Source organism: Nicotiana tomentosiformis, chromosome 2, assembly GCF_000390325.3.
Source record: "Nicotiana tomentosiformis chromosome 2, ASM39032v3, whole genome shotgun sequence".
NCBI lineage: Eukaryota > Viridiplantae > Streptophyta > Magnoliopsida > Solanales > Solanaceae > Nicotiana > Nicotiana tomentosiformis.
The window spans coordinates 186,750,923-186,770,225 of NC_090813.1; the positions used below are offsets into that span (position 1 = coordinate 186,750,923).

Here is a 19,303-nt window from a genome sequence, read left to right on the forward strand (position 1 = left end):
CCTCTCTATCTGACTTTTCTTTTTGCTCTATTATGGATAGTTACTTTGCAAATTCACTTTCTTTCCCTATTCATTGGATTAATGGAAACAAAGATATATGAAAAAACGATCTCCATTTTCAATCAATCATTTGTAGCCCTAAAACACTGGTGGTTGCTTGAGAAAAAACATATTCTACTCTTATTGTTACAACCAAGTAGGGGTGCAGTAGAATTTGTTCTAGTTGAATGAACAAATTTTACTGTGAATTTGTATATCTTTTAGTAAGTCAATGCTATGTTACAATTATTTTGGACAAAATGGAGTAATTTTTAGTTGGTAAGAATTGGGTTATGAGTTATGACTCGTCACTCAACCCATTTAATCCAAGTAAAAGACAAATATCTTAATGCCAATGCTCCTTAATTTTATATATCATGCGATATATAGCAAAACCTTTGGAGTTTGTTTCGTATAGAACTACGAAAGTGTTAGAAAATCAATGAATTCAACTTCTTTCCTTTTACTCAATAAACACACCAACAAGAAAAGGAAACAGTGATGTCCTACATAGATGAAAACTTTTGGAGTAAAGCAAAATTCTCATAGCCAGTTGTACTAATAATTCTTACCAAGAAAAGAACTCCCTGATATTCAAAAACTCAAATAAACTATTGGAGAACACAATTTTCAAACTAAACGATAGCATTGGCAGCACTTGCAATCCTTGGCCAAAGATCAGCACACTCTTTCCCAATGGGACCAGTAATGGCAGATCCTACATAACAGAAAAAAATACATGGTAAGAACAACATAGACCAGCTTGCAAAATGCAGATTCAACAAGGCATTGATAATCAAACGATAAAACTCTTATTAGTTGAATAGTTTACTCTCAAGAGTCACTTAATGAGCAGTTTTGGAATTGCGGAATTGATAGATGCTACAGTTGATGAATCAATTACTTTATATCTGCCACTTGCTTTGTTAGTGTTGTCTGTGTGATAGTTAAACCAACTTGATAACCACAATTACACTGATTGTCAAGTTATGAAAAGACTTTTCATAGGACTAATGGGTGTTTGTATGAATGGTCAGACACTTCAAAAAATAATACTCACTCCGTGCCAATTTATGTGACAGGGTTTAAGAAAGTGAGAAAGAAAGACTATGAAATTTGTGGTAAAAAACAAATCGTAGATATTTGGGTACTTGTAAATCGATTCATTAGGGAAAAGTAGGAACTCTAAAGATAAAGGTTTCTAAATGAGAAAAGGTGACATTTTTTGGGACATATTAAAAAGGAAAGAATGACATGTAAATTGGGCAGGAGAAAATTATAGTTTTCAAAAACAAAGATACAGAAGTAAAATTGTTTTTAAAGGTAACTTTAGTGATCTCTTTGCCTTTGAAATAGCAATAAAGTCTACTCAATGTAAAATAACTTACCCTTCATTTCACCCTTGGGATTCACAATTACACCAGCATTATCTGCACAAATAAAAGAGAAGCATCAGAAGACAAGTTTTCATTTATTGTGCAGACCCCTCTTAACAGCCGCTCCAAAACACTCAATAATTCAGTGAACTACCCAGATACATGCAATAATCATGTAAGGAACCAATATAAAAACAGAGAGAAGAAGAATACAGGTAATATAGAAGAAGAATAATAACAAGACAACAGCAGCAAGGAAGACAAATATGAATCCAGTAATTTATAATTATGAAATGATCTATGCAGCTACACTTTATCTCTACACGGACAAACAACTTGCTAACTAGAATGAAAAGACTCCCGACAAACACTAGAACTAATGAAAACCCAAAACTGAAATTATAGTGCTTTTGGAAAAGGTTAAACAAAACAAAACACCAAACTCACAATATGAAAAGCAAATAAATTTCAAAACAACAAAAACAATTAAGAATATCTGAAAATACCTTCAAAGTACATGAAAACACCGTCCTTTCGGCGCCACGGCTTGCGCTGACGAACAACGACAGCAGGCATAACCTTCTTCCTGAGATCAGGCTTACCCTTCTTCACAGTGGCCATAACCATGTCACCCACACAAGCTGAAGGCAACCTGTTAAGCCTTCCCTTGATACCCTTCACTGAAATGATATAAAGGTTCTTTGCACCAGTGTTATCGGCACAGTTAATAGTTGCAGCCACCGGTAAACCCAACGACATCCTGAACTTGTTCCCAGCGGAACCTCCACGTCCTAAAATCACATTTTAAAATAACTAGTCAATCAACTGGTCACAATTTCAAACTAGCCGGATTAGACTACACTAATCATTTGTACATGTTCCACTCTATTAGGCTCATAAACTAAATTTTAAGGATTTAATTAATCAGTCAATCACAACTAGTCAACTAGTTGTACATGAAAGAATTGTACATGTACCACTCTATTAACCTCAAAAATTAGATTTTAAAACATTTAATCAATCAATCAACCATACTTCAATCTCAATCAAGTCGGCACCGGTTAAATCAATCAGCTACTCTATTAGGCTCATTTCAGTATAATATGACTAACTATTCACAATCAATCAATCAACTAAGTTACAATCCCAAAAACTAGTGGGGTTCGACAATATAAAACATCAGTACATGAAGCATCTATACATGTTCAACTCTATCAGGCTTCTCATTTCATTCTAATACTGATAAATAAATTTGTTTTCTAAGGTAAATTAAGAGTTATATAAATTAAAAGCTCCCTAAATCTTTACACTTTCTACATTAAATTTCAGAAATTTCAAAAAATACATGAGTTCAAACAACAAAAATGCAGAAAAAATTTCCAAAGAACAGATCGTGATTGCTTTCATGTACATGTTGTTCCACTCTATTAGGCTTCAAATTTCATTCTATGACAGATAATATAAATCTGTTTTCTAGGGTTATATAAATTAAAGTTCACTAAAATCTCACACTTTTTACATTACACTTACAAAAAAACGAAATAATAGGATTTATACAAATTAAGTATTTCAATTCCAAACTAGTTAGAGTCGACTATATGAAACATTGGTACATGCTCTGCTATATTAGGCTCATTTCATTCTAATACCAATAAATAAATTTGCTCTAAGGTAAATTAGGATTTAGACGAACTAAAACTAACCTTATCTCACACTCAACCTTACATTGTCAAGAAAATTGAAAAAATTGCATGAGATCGAATAGTAAATATACAAAGAGAAATTCCATAGAACAGATAGCGATTGCTTTTATGTACACGTTCTACTTCTATTAGACTTCTCATTTCATTCTAATACTGATAAATAAACTGCTTTCTAAAGTTACATAAATTATAGGTTTCCTAAATCTCACACTTACAATATATAATCAAATTTTTTTTTATATAAAAAAAAAAAAAAAAAATGAGATCAAGCAATAAAAGTACACATGGAATTGTTATAGAATGATAGAAGAGATAAGAGATCGAATTGTACCTCGCTTCGACATTGTTGGACGGTGTTGTTCTTCACACACACTCTTACCTGTGAGAAAGCTACAGAAGAGGGAGGCGTTAGGATTTTATATGCAAAGGTGTCTAGGGTTTTTCTTTGGCCCATTTCTCTATCGAGATCGTTTGGCCCATTGCCTGATTTGAATTTGAGGCCTGTTGAGTGGCCTAGTGTAATTCTACAGCGGCATTTTTACCTATATATAATACATTAGAAACTTATTTACTCTCAGTGTTTAGATTTTAACTTAATTACAAGTGGATATATAATTTATATACAAATTAGTATTAATGAGTATCCCAATATATTAGGAATTCAATAGGAAATTCCCTCTTCGATCTCTCTCTCTCTTCGTCTCTCCCTCATCCTCTATCAGTATTCTTATATTAATATCTTCGTGTGTATTAACTGAAGAACTGATACTAATGTTAAGTGAAAAGAAAAAAAAGATTAGTACCTAGCAAAGTTCTTGCTTCAGATCCTATGAAAACGAGGAAGTAAATAAGAAAGAAATTAGCTATGATGAAGAGAACCATTTTAGTTATAATTCGTTTAGCTTTTTGGAATCAATAAATAAAATAGTATTAATTAAAAGCGAGTAGATTGAATTGAAAACTATGTTAATCCATTAAAAACTCCATTGACAGTCATTAAAAATGTTTAAAGCTTTGAATTCGAAAATAAAATTTTATGAAATTATTTTTTGTTTGTATTGAGTGTTGTTGCAAATGATTGGGAATATCCGTTGGAGTTTACATCTCAAATTTGAGATAATTTGGTGAAGATTCGAGGTGGTTTTGGCTGAAATTTCAAATTGAAACTCGAAAAAGAATGACATAAACAAATTGTATATATTTTGTATGTCGAATATCGATACGGTATACAAAATATCTACAACTTACATAGTTGTATATAAATTGTATGTAAATTATAGTTTTTGACCGGATTCTGTACCAACAATGTGTATTTATGTTGTAGATAAATTTTAAATTTTGACCGAATTTATATATATTTTGTAAAAAACTTTTGTTACTTCCTATAAATATAAAAACTTAGACAAAACCGGATAAATAAGTTTAAAATCTTGTATATATATGAAAAAGTGTCTTCTACAATTTGGTTGTGATCTGAAGATATACCTAAACAGCAGATGTACAATATATATATATATATATATATATATATATATATAGAGAGAGAGGGGGCTAGAAAAAGTAAATAATAAATTCGATATGCTATTCGTGCAAAGGTTCCTTGTTATTTTTGTAGAAATGGCACTGAGTAACCACTTATAGGACTGTTATTTAAGTCTTAGCCAGCGTTTGCAAATTATTTAGTGTTTAGCCATAGCTTAAAACATTGGTAGATATTGCTTCTTCTCGTTCTTTAGTTCTTGTTTTGAAGTTCAGCTTTTTAAGATATTATGTTTTGAAGTTTGATTTTTTTAACTCAAAACTTCAGGATACTATGTCCTTAACTACAGTCTATTCAATTCAAACTTTAGAATTTTAGTTTTAGACATATGCAAGAATATGACGCAAAAACTCATCATATTGCTTATGATGCTTGCTCTTTGAGTTTTTAATCATGTGTAAATCCCATGTGTCATGTATTAAAAATCATATTTCACTCTAACTTGTTTGTTAGTTATAAAATTGTCCATATTGTATTATAGTAGTTGCAAAACTTTATAGGATGATATAATCTAGTTTCAACGGACATGAATCAAGAAAAATTTGAACTAAAGCTCTTAAATAATCTCTAAATTTAATCTAAAGTTCTCGAAACAGTAAATTAATTTTAAAATCACGGTATTCGTAGAGTCAAACAATATAATTTAGCAAGTATTTTGCTTCTGCGTCACACATCGCATCGGAGCAGGATGGATGAAGTGAAGGCTCGCTTCTGGTATCTTGTGCGATAAAAATGTGCCATTGAAACTTAAAGGTAAGTTCTACAAAGTTGTAGGTATACCAACTATGTTTTATGGGGAAGAGTATTGGCCAGTCAAGAACTCTCATGTACAGGAGATGAAAGTAGCTGAAATAAGGATGTTGAGATGCATGGTATACCAACTATGTTACATGTGACAGATTATTGGCCACTCAAGAACTCTCATGTCCATGAGATGAAAGTAGCTTAAATGAGAATGTTGAGATGCATGTGTGGGCATACCAGGTTAGATAAAATTAGGAATGAAACTATTCCGGATAAGGTGGGAGTGGCCCCCGTGCAGGATAAGATGCGGGAGGCAAGGCTAAGATGACTCGGGCATGTTAAGAAGAGAAGCACAGATACCCTAGTCAGGAGGTGTGAGAGGTTGACCTTGGTGGGTATGAGAAAGGGTAGAGAGGTAGGCAGAGAAGTATTGGGAAGTGGTGATCATGCGGGATATAGCGCAACTTGAGCTTACCGAAGACATGACCCTTGATAGAAGTGTGTGGATATCGAGAAATAGGGTAGAATGTTATTAGGTAGTCGAGTGTTCTCCTTTGTCTTCCTTAGTTCGGGAGTATTTGTGTTAGTATGATATCGTTTTATCCTTATATTGCTATTACAACATACAACTCTTTTGTTATCTTGATTTTGATTTTCTTAATATCTTGTACTGTTATTACTTATTGTCAGTACTTTTTATTTATTTATCTGAGGTTCTATCGGAAACATCCTATCTGCCCTCCTAGAACATGAATAAATATTTTGCTTGTGAGAATCCACTGGACTACTATTGTTGTTAAGTATTTTCTGGTGCTTAAATAATTTATGCACATTCTAGGAATACATTTTATTAGGAAGAGAAAAAGAATCACTATTTCTTCACATATTTGACAAGAAATATAGGGAATACCTAACTAAAACAATCTAGATTGAAATGTGAAGCACTAATCATTCAATTGTATCACCTTAATTGCCAATCTATACATTTGTAGACACAAATATTTTAATCAATTACTGCTTTTGTCTTAATTTACGTGGCATATTTTTTCTTGTTAGTTTGTAGACAGAATTATATATTTTAAAAAAAATTAAATTTAAATTTCTCAATTTACTCTTAATAAAATAATTTATAATCACATAAATATCTAAGATTTGTCTAAATAGTCTCATCGAGATTTTAACTAAGTCAATACCAAAATTTGCGGTTAAATTCTTTCATGTACTTCATCATAGAATTTCTAAAACTCATAATTTATTTTAGATCATAAATCTTTAGAGGTGCTTATCGGACGGATCAGGCGGATAATTACGCTTAATTATTCGGCTTAATATTTATAGAATTATAAATATAGTAATCCGCTAGCCATCCAATAAGATAATGGCCGGATTGTATCGGATTAACAATTATCGGGTGGCTTATCGGCTAAACCAAATAGAAATTTTTTGAACAATCATTCAATCAATACCAAACAGTTTCAAATCAATACAAAATTTTTAATACCATCTAAGATCTAACCAAACGGTATTTTTTAATTGAAGAGTGTTCAAGACTACTCATACTGTCATACAGGTATTAACCAAATTTTTAATACCATCAAGACTACTCATACAGACATACACGTATTAATCATTGAGATTTCGATTTTTCGACTTCTCAGTTCTCAATTCAAGAGAGAGACGGGACTGACGACTTCTCTGCCTCTCGTGGTTGCAGACAATTGAGAATTAGAAATAAAAATTAGGGATTTAGCCATTTAAAATTTTAATAGAACATTGTATATATAGGGGTAAAAGTGTAAATATAAATTTTTTTAACGGATTAACGGTTTACCCGATAAGAAAATTGAGTAATCCGCCTCCAAACCGTTAAGCCGTTAATTATAAAATCTCAATCCGTTCACCATCCATTACCCCGATAATCCGATACCAATAAGCCTTCAGTTCGATTCGGTTAACAGTTTCGGTTCGATTTTGAACAACCCTATAAATCTTAAAAGTCTTTAATTTTTTGCAGTGCCCAATCAAATAATATCACATAAATTATAGACCAAGCGAGTAACTCATTACTGACTTTTCCTACCCTCCGGGTCACTCGAATTTGGATCTGAAGCAGATATATTAGAGAATAAAGTCCTTAAAACATCAAATAATTTTGACTTATATTAATTTATAGTGTAAATAATGTCTTTACTATTGTATTTTCTATTGAAGCAGATAAACTATTTTATTTTCTAATGTTAGTAATATCACATTGTTTGAAAAAATATTTTTAGTTATTTTTCAGGTGAAATATAGTTTAAAAAAATATTTTTTAAACCAGTCACATCAAATAGCAAATTTTAAGTTATTTTATTATTGATAGTTAACCATCCTTAATCAAAAGTACGGAGTTGAAGTTTTGGGAATGAAAAAATATTCGGATAAGGAGTGTTTCTTTCTTTATTTAGCGTAGACGGTATAAATTAGAACTCCAATACAAATATCAAACTCCGGATAAGTATACATACTTATTCCGGACAAAAAAAAGGTTATTTTTACGGCTCGAAACCATTCGGTGCCACGGCAGTAACTTTAGTGATTACAAGGGTTCCATCCTACATCCTTATTCTAGACAAAAGTAAATAATAGTACAGTAATAAAATACTGTACAATGTTATCTTGAAATTTTCAAGACAAAAGATCATCCAAACAGAAGCAAATTGTAAAGAAAAAATGGCAATGATGATGAAGCAAGGGCTTCTAGTAGGGAGTCCTTGCCTTCGTTCTCTCTCACATTCCTTCTTTTTCTCACCCAAAAATCCCCCTCTCAAACACAATATTTTTCAGCTCAGTAACAAATGGAGAGAAGAAGCTCTGTTAAAGAAGCTTATCCAGAAAATACCCAAGAAAGCTTCTGAATGCATTGGAATTGATTTCAAGGTAACTGAATTCGTGGCTTTTGGGTTTTGCTTATGAGTTATGAGTTTTAGTTGTATGCACTTATGGACAATCAAGTTATTTATTAGGTAATTACAGGTGAATGTCTTGACAACCATTAACTGATAATTTGGTAAAAGTTGTAAGTAACTTGTTATCAGAGGTTAAAACTCGTAGAAATGACACAGGTAACCACTCTAAAGGGCTGCTATTTAGAATTTATTTAGCCAGTGCGTACTGAATTTTAGTTTTTTAGTTCAACTGAGTTGTCATGGAGTCAAGATTTTTAGTTTAAAATTGACTAATCTCTAAATAGCATCCTTAGAATGGCTATCTGTGCACTTGCCCCTTAAAATTCAGTATTAGTGTAAAAACAATCTTACGCTATCTGTGTGTACAGCTTAAATCCTTTGTTTATTTCTAGTTTATGCTTACTGTGTCAGCTGCAAAATTGTTGCTTTATTGTTGTAATTTCGTTGGAGAGCAAAACTGTTCTTTGATGTCTCTTTCGACGATAAGAGCTGCTGTCATTTCCGTCCTATTTAAGTTATATACATTGGCAATGTAAAACAATTTTACACTGTCAATCCAGTAAAACTTGTTATAGTGTCCGTGCATACAACTTAAACTCTTAGATTATTAAGAGTTTAACTTTATATATTGAGATGTAATAGAATTTTTACGCTATCAGATCACCTAAACAATAAATACATGTAACAGTCCATAATAAGCGGACTCAATAAATTTATTTTCTGTAAGTGTTTCTGAATAATATTAACGTCTGCTCCAACTTTATTCAGTCTGTTAATTCTCAATCTGGTAAATATAAAATAGTATTACTTGTTGATCACAATTCCTGGCTCCTCTTCATGTTGAATTTCAATTATACATATGACAGGAAATCGTGCAGTTTAGGCAGCCAGCAGCAACAGTAATTGTGGCTAATGCATTGATGCTGACTTCACCCTTAGAAGCATTGGCTGAAACATGTGAAGCTGAAAATTCTCTCTTCAATATGAATATGCCCTTACTGCTGCTCGTTGCGCTTATTGGTGCCACTGTTGGAGGTAAGGTACTTAAAAACTATGTTGCACAGACTCTCCAAAAATGTCGTTGGCCGCGTGTTGGATCCTCCAAAAGTAGTGTATTTTTGGAGGATCTGACACAATACGGCATCATTTTGGAGAGTCCGCATAACATAGCTTAAAATGAGTATTACCCATGAGCACATCATTTCTTCCTGAGTTGCGAGGCTTACAACTTTGAAAAGATGAAAATTATTGTGAATAGCCGTAACTCTTAAATTCATACATCTCAGTGAATGTAAAGTTTGAACATAAACTTTACGATCGTGCATGAGTATATGTTGCATATGATACTCTGTTTGAGAAGGCACTTGAAAGATTACATGGGTATTCGAAATTCAATCTTAAGAAGTTAAAAGCTTTTCATATCAAACATGATAAATTTCGAAATCTGTTTAGAACCCTGGAGTTCACCATTCAGTCATCACTATTCTCAGTCAAATGATGTTATTGAGAAAGGAAGGATCTCTACTTTTAGCGTTACAACAACAACTATGCTTCAGTTCCAAACAAGTTGGGGTCGGCTATATGAATCCTTAATGACCATGTTTTTCCATTTAAACTCATCTCAGGCCAATATTATACAATCTACACTTTTAATGTTGTCATTTCAGAATTTGTTCTGATGGAGACCCGAGAAATTTGCTAGAGTTTTAAGTATTATCTAAGGGATCCACTCTTTGATAGTTGCACTCACAGACAAAGTGCTGTGTAAGTTTGAAGATTAGGTCCTGTATGCTAGTAAATAGGTTCTTAGTTATTCTCAAGAAAGTTATGCAACACTCTTCCCATTCTTTGTGCTTAATCGAACGACTAGGTCAGAGCTGCAGCTTCTATTGCGGAAACTAAGCCTTAATATTGGCCTTTTCCCTATGACGAAAGAGTTCTCAGAGTATCTTCCATGACGATTTATCGTATACAATTAATACTGTTTTGTCGATGTTTTTTCTCCGTCATTCAGTTTTTAAAATTTTTATACATCTAGCGTATGCTTACATCCTGTCTTAGCCGGAGCATGGTATTCCTTGTTCCTATTTTGTGATTCCCTGGTTTCATATTTTTGTTAGTTGAGTACGTATTCTACACGTTTTGTACATTTGTATTTTTCAGGACTACTTGCACGTCAGCGAAAAAGGGAATTGCAGCGGTTGAATGAACAGCTCCGCCAGATCAATGCTGCTCTAAGAAGGCAAGTCAAAATTGAGTCGTATGCACCTAACTTAAGTTACGCTCCTGTTGGTGGCAGGGTTGCAGAAAGTGAAGTAATTGTTGATCCAAGAAAACAAGAATTAATATCTCGCTTGAAAAATGGGAAGAAATTTCTTAGAAACCAAGCACCAGAAAAGGCGCAATTGGAGTTTAAAACTGCTCTTGACCTTGCACAGAATTTAAAAGAACCTTTAAAGGAAAAGAAAGCAGCGCGGGGCTTAGGTACATCCATCTTCTTGTTCTGTTTAAACCTTCTATTTCTTTATTGCACTTAAAGCCAGGTTGTGTGTGTGTCGCCTCGCCTAAGTGACACTTTGTTGTAGGCGCTATGGTGCTATGGCATGCACCTCATTATCCATGGGCTCCGTTTTCAAGAAAACAGTGCTAGACAATAATTATATCGGTAAACTGTTACATTATTGTGAAAAATGAACTTTCTTTTGATAATCAAGAAATCCCCGAGGGCCAGTAGCGCACATATTGAAACTCCGTACCCAACCCTCTATCCTTCTCCACTTCAATACCAAGTATGAGCCGGGGTCCAAACGCGTGACGTGCGCGTAACCCACAAATCACAAGTTGCGCTGTTACTACGTTACAAATGAACTTTTGTTGGTTAGGAATAGAAATTAAATCTTTTAGGATAAGAAAACTTGCTTTAAGAAAACATAAAACTAATCATTACTCAATGAGAAAATTAAAATGGTTTTTAAACTTGATTTATGCCGTTTGGGAATGAGGTGTAGTAGTTGTTAATGTCACTTTTACTTCATACATTCCACTTAATGATAGTTATTGCTTGCACGTAAAACCCGACAGACTTTGGTGCTTTTCTGCGCTTTTCACTTTTGACTACTTTGAATCTCACTTCTAATAAGTTGGATTAGACTCCAGTAACTCTTGTTCCTTATGGTAGAGAGGGAGAATTTTACACATACAAACATGACCATATACACAATGCTGCTCATTCTCTCCTTTATTGCGATGTACGAGTGTCAAAGTTTTATGTTGGATTTTCCAGGGGCATCTTTACAACGGCAGGGCAAGTACCGGGAAGCTATTAAGTGCCACTCTATGGTTCTTGAAATATCGGCAAGACATGGAGAGGAGTCGGGGAACACAGAAGCTTATGGAGCAATAGCTGATTGTTATACTGAGCTTGGGGACTTGGAACAAGCTGCAAAATACTATGACAATTATATTGCAAGGTTAGAGACTGATTGAGCTGCTAATGGGAGGATCTATGATCGAGAAATCTGTCTGGAGCCGACCCTTTGGGTCAATCATAGCCTTCAAAACTTGGGGATGATGGGGTCGCCCCTCTATCCTTCTCCACATAAATACCAGAGTTAGTTTGCTTGGCGCTGGGCTCGAACCTATTATGGATATTTGTTTATTTTCATGCATTCAAAGTAGAATGCTTAGAGCCTGAGACAGTGAGACCACCACTATTTCTCTGGAAATCCTTTTTGTATGAGCATACTTTATTAACTAGTTCCTTCCATTTTTTCTTTTACATACTCTTTTCCAATGTATCTATCTGGAAAAAACTTATCTCTCATCTTGTATTTACGCCAAACTGCATTAGTTTACCATGATTAGTGGAAAAATAAAGTGAGAATATGAATTTCATGTCATGTATTTATTCGCTTGGTATGAATTTCAGGTGCTGGTAAGTTTTTCCCTAGCTAGTCGTATCTATGGTGTTTGTTCACCAGATGCTTTCAGTGCAATTGGTGTTTAGAATTTCTGCAGGTGAATTTACATTAAATTTGGATTTGGGTTATTGACATTCAAATTAGCTCTATTAACTAATGGAAGTAACATCAAAGTTGTTCGGTAAATGAGCTGACCGGAGGTAGCAGGTACCTGGTGGATTTTAGTTGAGGTGTTGCAAGCTGTGGTCTGTGCTCAGGGAAAAAAGAGAAAAACTAATGGATTAACAGTAATTTACAGAGTTGTGAGGAGAGATCCTAATAATTAAATCTAAAAAGTTTCCAGTGATCCTTGTGTCACACATAGCCATCATTTCTCTCTCAATTCTTCAACGTTAAAGATTGTTTTAAGTTCTGAAATATGATAATAGAATAAAGTAATCAAAGTTCAGAAGCATCCGTCCACCTTTAGAAACTAGAAAATGCAGATATCCAATCCTTCCCTCTTTGTTTTTTTTTTTGTTATCATTTTTGTTGAAATATGAAGGCACATATGAGGGGAAAAATATAAAAGAAAACAAAGATTTCTCAATTGCAATGTATAAGAAGCAACATTACAAGGCTTAAAGTATGCAGAGAAAATAAAAAACTACAATCTAAACTGCACTTTATTCACAAATGAATTTAGTCTCTTGTTTCTAAACCTTAAAATTGGCAGAATCATTGTCGGGAAGGGAAATGTTAGCTCTGCTATTATGCCAAAATCAAGAACACGGGTTCACTAACATAATACACTTCTCCGACCTTTTCTTCCTACGATAAAGCAAAGAAGGTTCTTAACAGCGTCAACAGCAATAAAGGATGCATAAATTAAAAGGAAAACGCAGAATTTTGGGAAGATGTTGTTTGAGCTTAACACGAAATGCTATTTGCTCGATGTAAAACTGCTAAACTGAACCGGTCTCATTCCTCCCTCTCAATGCTTCATAGGTAGCAAACACTGAAACAGTCATCTTACTTGCTTTCTTTCTTCATCCCTTCGTCAACCCACTTATCAAACTCAGACAACAAACTATAATCAACATTATCAACAATTTTGCTCTCTAAAGGGTGCTCTCCTTTTAAAATGGACTTCTCGGAAGAACCCTCAACACCAGTGTCGCCTTGGTTCACATATGGTGACTCAAAAATTGGTGTCGGATGACTTTGTTCCGGTGTAATGTGGTCTGAAACCTCACATGTATCTGGAAGAATCGGAGACGCAGATAAGTCCATCCTTTCACCCTCCTCCACAGGATCTCTAACTGTCTCCCGGCCCTCAGCATCGCCCAAAGCTACTTCATTCCCTTTCTCACTATTGTCCTTGTCGCCCATAGAGTCCTTGCCATGCTCTTGACCTTCACAACCATTATCTTCACTATTACTAAAGTCACTAGAATCGCTTTCGCCATGTCTGTCATGGTGGCCATTTTCTCCATCAAGCTGCTCAAAAATGAAAAACATCATTATTTTCAGGTATATACTGAAATAGCACACACAAATTCAAAGGAACCCCTACTTTGTGCATCACCTCGGAAGCAATCTTTTCTCTTTGTTTCTTCGACAGAGACTTGATGGCTTTAAAAGCATCTGCAAAGGATGCTACCATGCAGTCCTTGAGCGATGCAACCTCCTTGTTGAGCTAGTGAAAGGGGAAAAAAACAAAGTTAAAAAACTGTTGTGTATAAAAATTCAAATGTTAAACTAAAATAGCTCAAGTGGTCGCACCATCTGAATCTCACTCTTCAACTCCGACTGTCCATCACTCAGTCTTTTTAACTCGATGCTCCAGTCATCATTGTTCAAGGGATGATCAGGTTTGGTTTTAGGCTGCTTCCTACTTGTTTGAGGCGGCGAACCGCTAAAGTCATCATCACTAAGATGAACTTCAGCGCCATCTCCAGATGCCACCTCATTATCCCTTTCATTTTCAAATGATTCAGGCAAATTCAGTGTTGTTTGCTCAAATTCTGTTGGAGAAATATTCCTCAGCATAAACTACATAAAAAAACATTAGCATGAAAAGAGATTAAACGTACGTCGATTCATAACTAATAATGTGTAATAAACAATAATTACACCACAGATATACCATTCTGAGATGGTATAGTAATGGTTTTACATGTATAGCAAAATGTTACAATATAATATACTAGAATAATACCATTAATATACACTTTTAAAGTGCAAAATATATCCTACATTAGTGTGTGTGTTAATGGAATATCAAGTGTATATGTTAACACAGTATTAAAAAAATGACTGCTTCCCAATTACCTGATCCCGCCTCTGCATGAAAATCCCATTCGACAACTTCTTGAGGTTTGGCTGCTTTGTAACTTTCCAACTAAGTATGCGGGGCACTTTGTCATCAACCCGGAAAGCAATCTTCTTATTAACATAAGGGCAGCACTCGTAAAACCAACATTGGAATGCCAATGGTAATCCACGAAGCCTGTACATCGAGGGCTTCCCAAGCAACCTACCCTTAATAGACTTCAGTGTGGCTTTAAAGACAACTTTTCCCCAAGGGTACGTTTGATATGCACCGCTCTCAACGAGCCCAAAGTCATCCCTCGTGATATAATTACGATTCAGAGTGGAGAGCAAGAATGTGTGTATGAAATATAGGACAGCAATGTTGACTGCATCCTCATCGGATTTCCATCTCTTATTAAGGAAGCAGTCAATTAAGGATTGCTTAGGTACCCTGGTAAGTTCAGAAAAGTACGTATCAAACAACCGATTCGTTCCGTCGAAATCAAGGCACATATCAGCATCACCCGTACACTTTAACCCGGTGATAATCCCAAACTCAACAAGCCCAAAACGCAGCCTGACATCATTCACTGAAATCCACAACTCATCCTCTCTCTCGTGAACCACCTCCCTCAGCAATAGCGAGTGTATCAATTGAGGCTGAACCAATACATCGGGCAAATCAAGAAAATGCCCGAAGCATGTTTCTCTGAACATCTGAATCTGCCTATCATCCAACTTCGCATTCAACAATTTAACAACATCAACATTAGTGTGTGTCCCAATTCTTGCTGTGAAATGCTTTCTCGGTTGAACATAAAAATCCCAAATCTACATAACAATGATACAACTATACTGTTAATACACCAGAAGGTTGTCAAATATATTATACAATCAAAAAGTACATATATACCGTTTGTACATCATCTACTATACACACACACACATCATATACACTGTAATACACATAACATACCATATATATACACAGTATACTAAACATATACACCGTATACTATGTATATGCGCAGACATAGAGCTATATACACATAATATACATTATATATTACTGTCTCCGTCCCAATTCATGAGACATTTTTTCCTTTTTAGAGTGTCCCACAAAGAATGAAATCTTTTTATATTTAGAAATAATTTAACTTTAAACTTTCTCATTCTACCTTTAATGACATAATTAACTTATAGTTTGTACATGTCTCTAACTCCATGTCCAGCCAAACAACATCACATAACAATGGAGCAGAAAGAGTAATAAAAAAAACGAAAGAAAACTGGAAAGTACCTTCAAATCCGAGCTGGAACTCTTCCCCTTGTGTCCATAATCCAGCTTTCTCCTTTTGGGACTTTTATCAAACACATAGTCTTCATCATCATCAGAGTCAACTTGTACATATTTTCCCTTCTTTTTTCTCCTGACATTACTACCCTTTCGACGCTTCCTTTTCCCAAAATTTTTCACACCATCTTTTTCATGTACTTTGGGTCTTTTTTCTGATTGAAAATTGATGGATTTTAGCTCCACTAGAATAGCAGCCGCTTGAGATCGGGTTCTTCTTCTCTCACTGATAATTTCCATTTTGTACTCTTTCAGATGATGGAAAACTCATAAATTCTTCAGTAGTAATAGCTCTAGGATCGAATTATAACCCTAATTCACTGAAATGACTTATATTTCTTTTTCAATTTTCTAAAAAAAAAAAATTATATTGCAATAGAGAATAAATTAGGTTTTTTTTCTGGAAAAAATTTGGGTATTCGAAGCTCGGGTTTCGGAGATGACGTTTTGCACAGTAATGAGAATCTAGTGAAATTAGAAGAGAGAGAAAAGTTACTCCTGAAAGTTTACGCCAAATCATATGTAATTTACTAATTTATAACGGTTAAGTGAATGCATATTTGTTACTTAGCCCACCTCAAATTATCTGATATATTTTTTTATTTTTATTTTTAGGGAAAAAGGTCATTATTATTTCTGTATTATTGTAATTAGTACACGTCACCATTTTTCCTATGCCAGCTGCCACACTTTACTTAAATTTTAGCGAATTAGAATACCCATTTTATGTTCTTAAGCATTCTTACAAATTCTTCAATGGTGATTTTTTTTATCAAATCTATAAACATGGGTGTTATTCTTCCCGTTTCAAGCTCCATCTTTTATTTCCACAAGCAAGAATTTTAGATTCTTGTTGCTAAAAATAACTTTTCGTTTTCTTAACTTCTATGTAAAATCCGAACCAAATGCTTCCCTATCTCCTAGCAGTAAGTTTAGATCCATGAAATATGGTTTAATTTGACCACAAAGTTTAGATCTTGGAGGTTAATACCAATTCACACACACTATGCAAGAAATTCACTCAATTCTTCACACACACACACACACAAACACACTGCACAATACGAATACACTGAATTCACCCCATAGCTGTTCAGCTCGCCTTCATAGCTTTATACCTCAATCACCATCTTCTCCGTTGAAATACACTATTACGAGCACTTCCTTCCAATGAAAGAACATTTTCTCACTGAAAACACTTAATAAAAAATCTCTCCATTTACCCATTTTCACAAACACCATATCTCCACCAGTAAAAGCACCAACAACTCCAATGACTCTGTGCTAAACTCAGAGGCGGACCCAGGATTTGAGCACAATAGGGTACTATTGTATGCTAATCACTAGCGATAAATTAAATTCGACGTGCAATTCTTTTAAAACTTAATATTATGATGACTTATCGTTTAAGTATAAATAAAAAGAAGTTCTAAAAAAACAAAAAGCACTGAACAGAGAGAGATTCTTTCACAAAATTGATGTTAAAACTCTTAGTTGCCATTGCCGAGTCGGAGTCAAAGTGATTGTAGAATAAGGATTTGTATGTTTCCATTTGTGGAATGATAAGTTACAATTTGAGACTTTTAATTTTAAGGCAGGGATTTGAAAGAGAATAAAACTAATTAAGTTGATTATTATGTATTAGTACTAAGCTATAGTTGGATTCAAAAAGAAGATAAAAGTTAAAATTAAAACAATTTGCTATCAAGTCTAAAAACTTTTATATTCCAAGAACTAAAACAAAAAAGAGAAAAGGCTTAAGAGGGTTTCGAACCCACATCATCTAGACAAGAAGCAAACTTAAATGCACAACGCAACCACTTTTCTATTCACCTTTTTGTATTTGGGGCACATCTTAAATATTTAAGAGGTCCCATATATATAAACATATATATACAATAATTTTTGTCGAGGTTAACGGAGTCCCGTGATCTCTCAACCCACAACGTAGGTCTGCCTCTGGCTAGACTAACCGATTGAATGGCCTCCTTCTACCGTAAGCTATCAACACCCAATAAAGCAATAATGAGATATGGAGTACTAAACTTTACATTGTTTAATGCATCTGAGTATTATCCCAGTCATATTAGATTCTGGTTTAATTTCGCTATCAGCCTTCCTACTCATGTTTTATTTTTTTTAATTGAGTAAATAAGTGGCTTGGCAGCTGGTATAGGAAAAAATGGAATGAGTTAGCTGCCACATTGGCCATCCGTTAGGGTTAGGGGCATTTCGATCAAGTTTGTTAACGGTAGAGTGGGTTTTAGGCGTAAAATGAAACGGAGGACAAACATGTACTATTTACAATCGTACATGGCTAATAATGACCTTTTTCCTCCTTTTTTTTTAGGATCCTTAAAAAATATTAATTAGAAGAATTTTTTATTATTTTATTTTTATTTATATCTTAAAATATAATCTATCTTCATTGATTTATTCAATTAAGAGAAAAAGGTTCAAATATACCCCTCTACTTTCGGATATTGTCTACGTTTAACCTTCGTTATATTATCCGGACAAATTTATCTCTACCATCAGCAAATTTTTAAAAATTATCTTTCAATCTATCAGGTGACCCAGAATCTCCCAAATTATTATAATTAAGTCGCTTATTCTTCTTCTTGATTCGCTATTTTCGAAATAATTGACATTTACATATTTTCTTAATTAGAAAAAAGGAGAAAGAAATACTAAACTAATACAACAGTTAGTAAATAAAATATAGTAAATTGAAGAATCTAAATTAGGCAGGTTGTCTAAATTTCAAAAGTATTTACAACATCCCAACTTTAATGAATTTGTTGCACCAAAGGCATGAAGACTTTTCAAGTATTAGTGATAGAAGATGAAGTTCCTTAAAGACTCTCTATTATCGAATTCAACTTTTCTTTAATCAAATGCCTACACATTGTGCACTCTTAAATTAGTAGATCGAACTATATACTAACCGAACAATAATAAAATCTATTCGAATATACATGTACATACATGATGATCAACTACATATAATACACAATAAATAGACTCGCTAAATTCTACGGTATGTATATAGTTAAAAAACAAATAAAATTTTAAACCAATTTCAAACTCTTATCACAAAAAAAGAGTGAGTGCATTAGTAATTAACAATTATGAAATTTGTCAAATATATACCTCTACTTTCAAATATTATTTAATCCTATCCTCCGTTACACTATTTGACAGTTTGAGTCTCTACTGTTATATTATTACACAAATATACTCCTAATTTTAACGGAGTGCCACGTGGCAGCTCAAGAACAAAAGGACCCACCCTTATTTTAATAGCCGGATCCAATTAAAACCCACCCTAATTTTTTTTCCATGCATTACCCGACCCAATTCCCTCCATTTTGGGTTTTCTTC

General features: G+C 33.9%; 3 protein-coding genes across 4 annotated transcripts; 1 reads left to right on the forward strand and 2 right to left on the reverse strand.

Moving 5' to 3' along the window:
- Positions 1-482: 482 nt before the first annotated feature.
- On the reverse strand, positions 483-3,600 carry LOC104095290 (large ribosomal subunit protein uL14). The gene is made up of 4 exons (XM_009601379.4): positions 3,450-3,600; positions 1,922-2,206; positions 1,428-1,469; positions 483-757 (listed from the first exon to the last, which is right to left on the reverse strand). Exons 1-4 carry the CDS (start codon positions 3,460-3,462, stop codon positions 675-677), a joined length of 423 nt encoding a protein of 140 aa, XP_009599674.1. The 5' UTR covers positions 3,463-3,600; the 3' UTR covers positions 483-674.
- Positions 3,601-8,045: 4,445 nt separating this feature from the next.
- On the forward strand, positions 8,046-12,249 carry LOC104095291 (protein FLUORESCENT IN BLUE LIGHT, chloroplastic-like). Its single transcript, XM_009601380.4, has 4 exons — positions 8,046-8,321; positions 9,217-9,385; positions 10,514-10,834; positions 11,634-12,249. The coding sequence occupies exons 1-4, from the start codon at positions 8,115-8,117 to the stop codon at positions 11,834-11,836; spliced, it is 900 nt and encodes a 299-aa protein (XP_009599675.1). The 5' UTR covers positions 8,046-8,114; the 3' UTR covers positions 11,837-12,249.
- A 586-nt stretch (positions 12,250-12,835) lies between these two features.
- Positions 12,836-16,353, reverse strand: LOC104095292 (uncharacterized). 2 transcript variants are annotated; one of them, XM_009601384.4, is made up of 5 exons: positions 15,866-16,353; positions 14,584-15,396; positions 14,035-14,304; positions 13,838-13,948; positions 12,836-13,749 (listed from the first exon to the last, which is right to left on the reverse strand). In XM_009601384.4, exons 1-5 carry the CDS (start codon positions 16,157-16,159, stop codon positions 13,282-13,284), a joined length of 1,956 nt encoding a protein of 651 aa, XP_009599679.1. In that variant the 5' UTR covers positions 16,160-16,353; the 3' UTR covers positions 12,836-13,281. The 2 variants fall into 2 exon arrangements, with proteins under 2 accessions (XP_009599679.1, XP_009599678.1); XM_009601383.4 differs by having other exon boundaries at positions 13,826-13,948.
- Positions 16,354-19,303: the final 2,950 nt, after the last annotated feature.

Excerpts from the sequence above, each read along its gene's own strand:
- LOC104095290 (XM_009601379.4), bottom strand. Across the intron at positions 1,470-1,921 it reads TGTTTTCATGTACTTTGAAG|ATAATGCTGGTGTAATTGTG; the intron begins GTATTTTCAGAT and ends TTATTTGTGCAG. Across the intron at positions 758-1,427 it reads TCCCAAGGGTGAAATGAAGG|GATCTGCCATTACTGGTCCC; the intron begins GTAAGTTATTTT and ends TCTGTTATGTAG.
- LOC104095291 (XM_009601380.4), top strand. The coding sequence starts at position 8,115 with ATGGCAATGATGATGAAGCAAGGGCTTCTAGTAGGGAGTCCTTGCCTT. Across the intron at positions 9,386-10,513 it reads TATTGGTGCCACTGTTGGAG|GACTACTTGCACGTCAGCGA; the intron begins GTAAGGTACTTA and ends TGTATTTTTCAG. Across the intron at positions 10,835-11,633 it reads GAAAGCAGCGCGGGGCTTAG|GGGCATCTTTACAACGGCAG; the intron begins GTACATCCATCT and ends TGGATTTTCCAG.
- LOC104095292 (XM_009601383.4), bottom strand. The coding sequence starts at position 16,159 with ATGGAAATTATCAGTGAGAGAAGAAGAACCCGATCTCAAGCGGCTGCT. Across the intron at positions 13,949-14,034 it reads TGAAGAGTGAGATTCAGATG|CTCAACAAGGAGGTTGCATC; the intron begins GTGCGACCACTT and ends CCCTTTCACTAG. Across the intron at positions 13,750-13,825 it reads CTTCCGAGGTGATGCACAAA|CTTGATGGAGAAAATGGCCA; the intron begins GTAGGGGTTCCT and ends ATTTTTGAGCAG.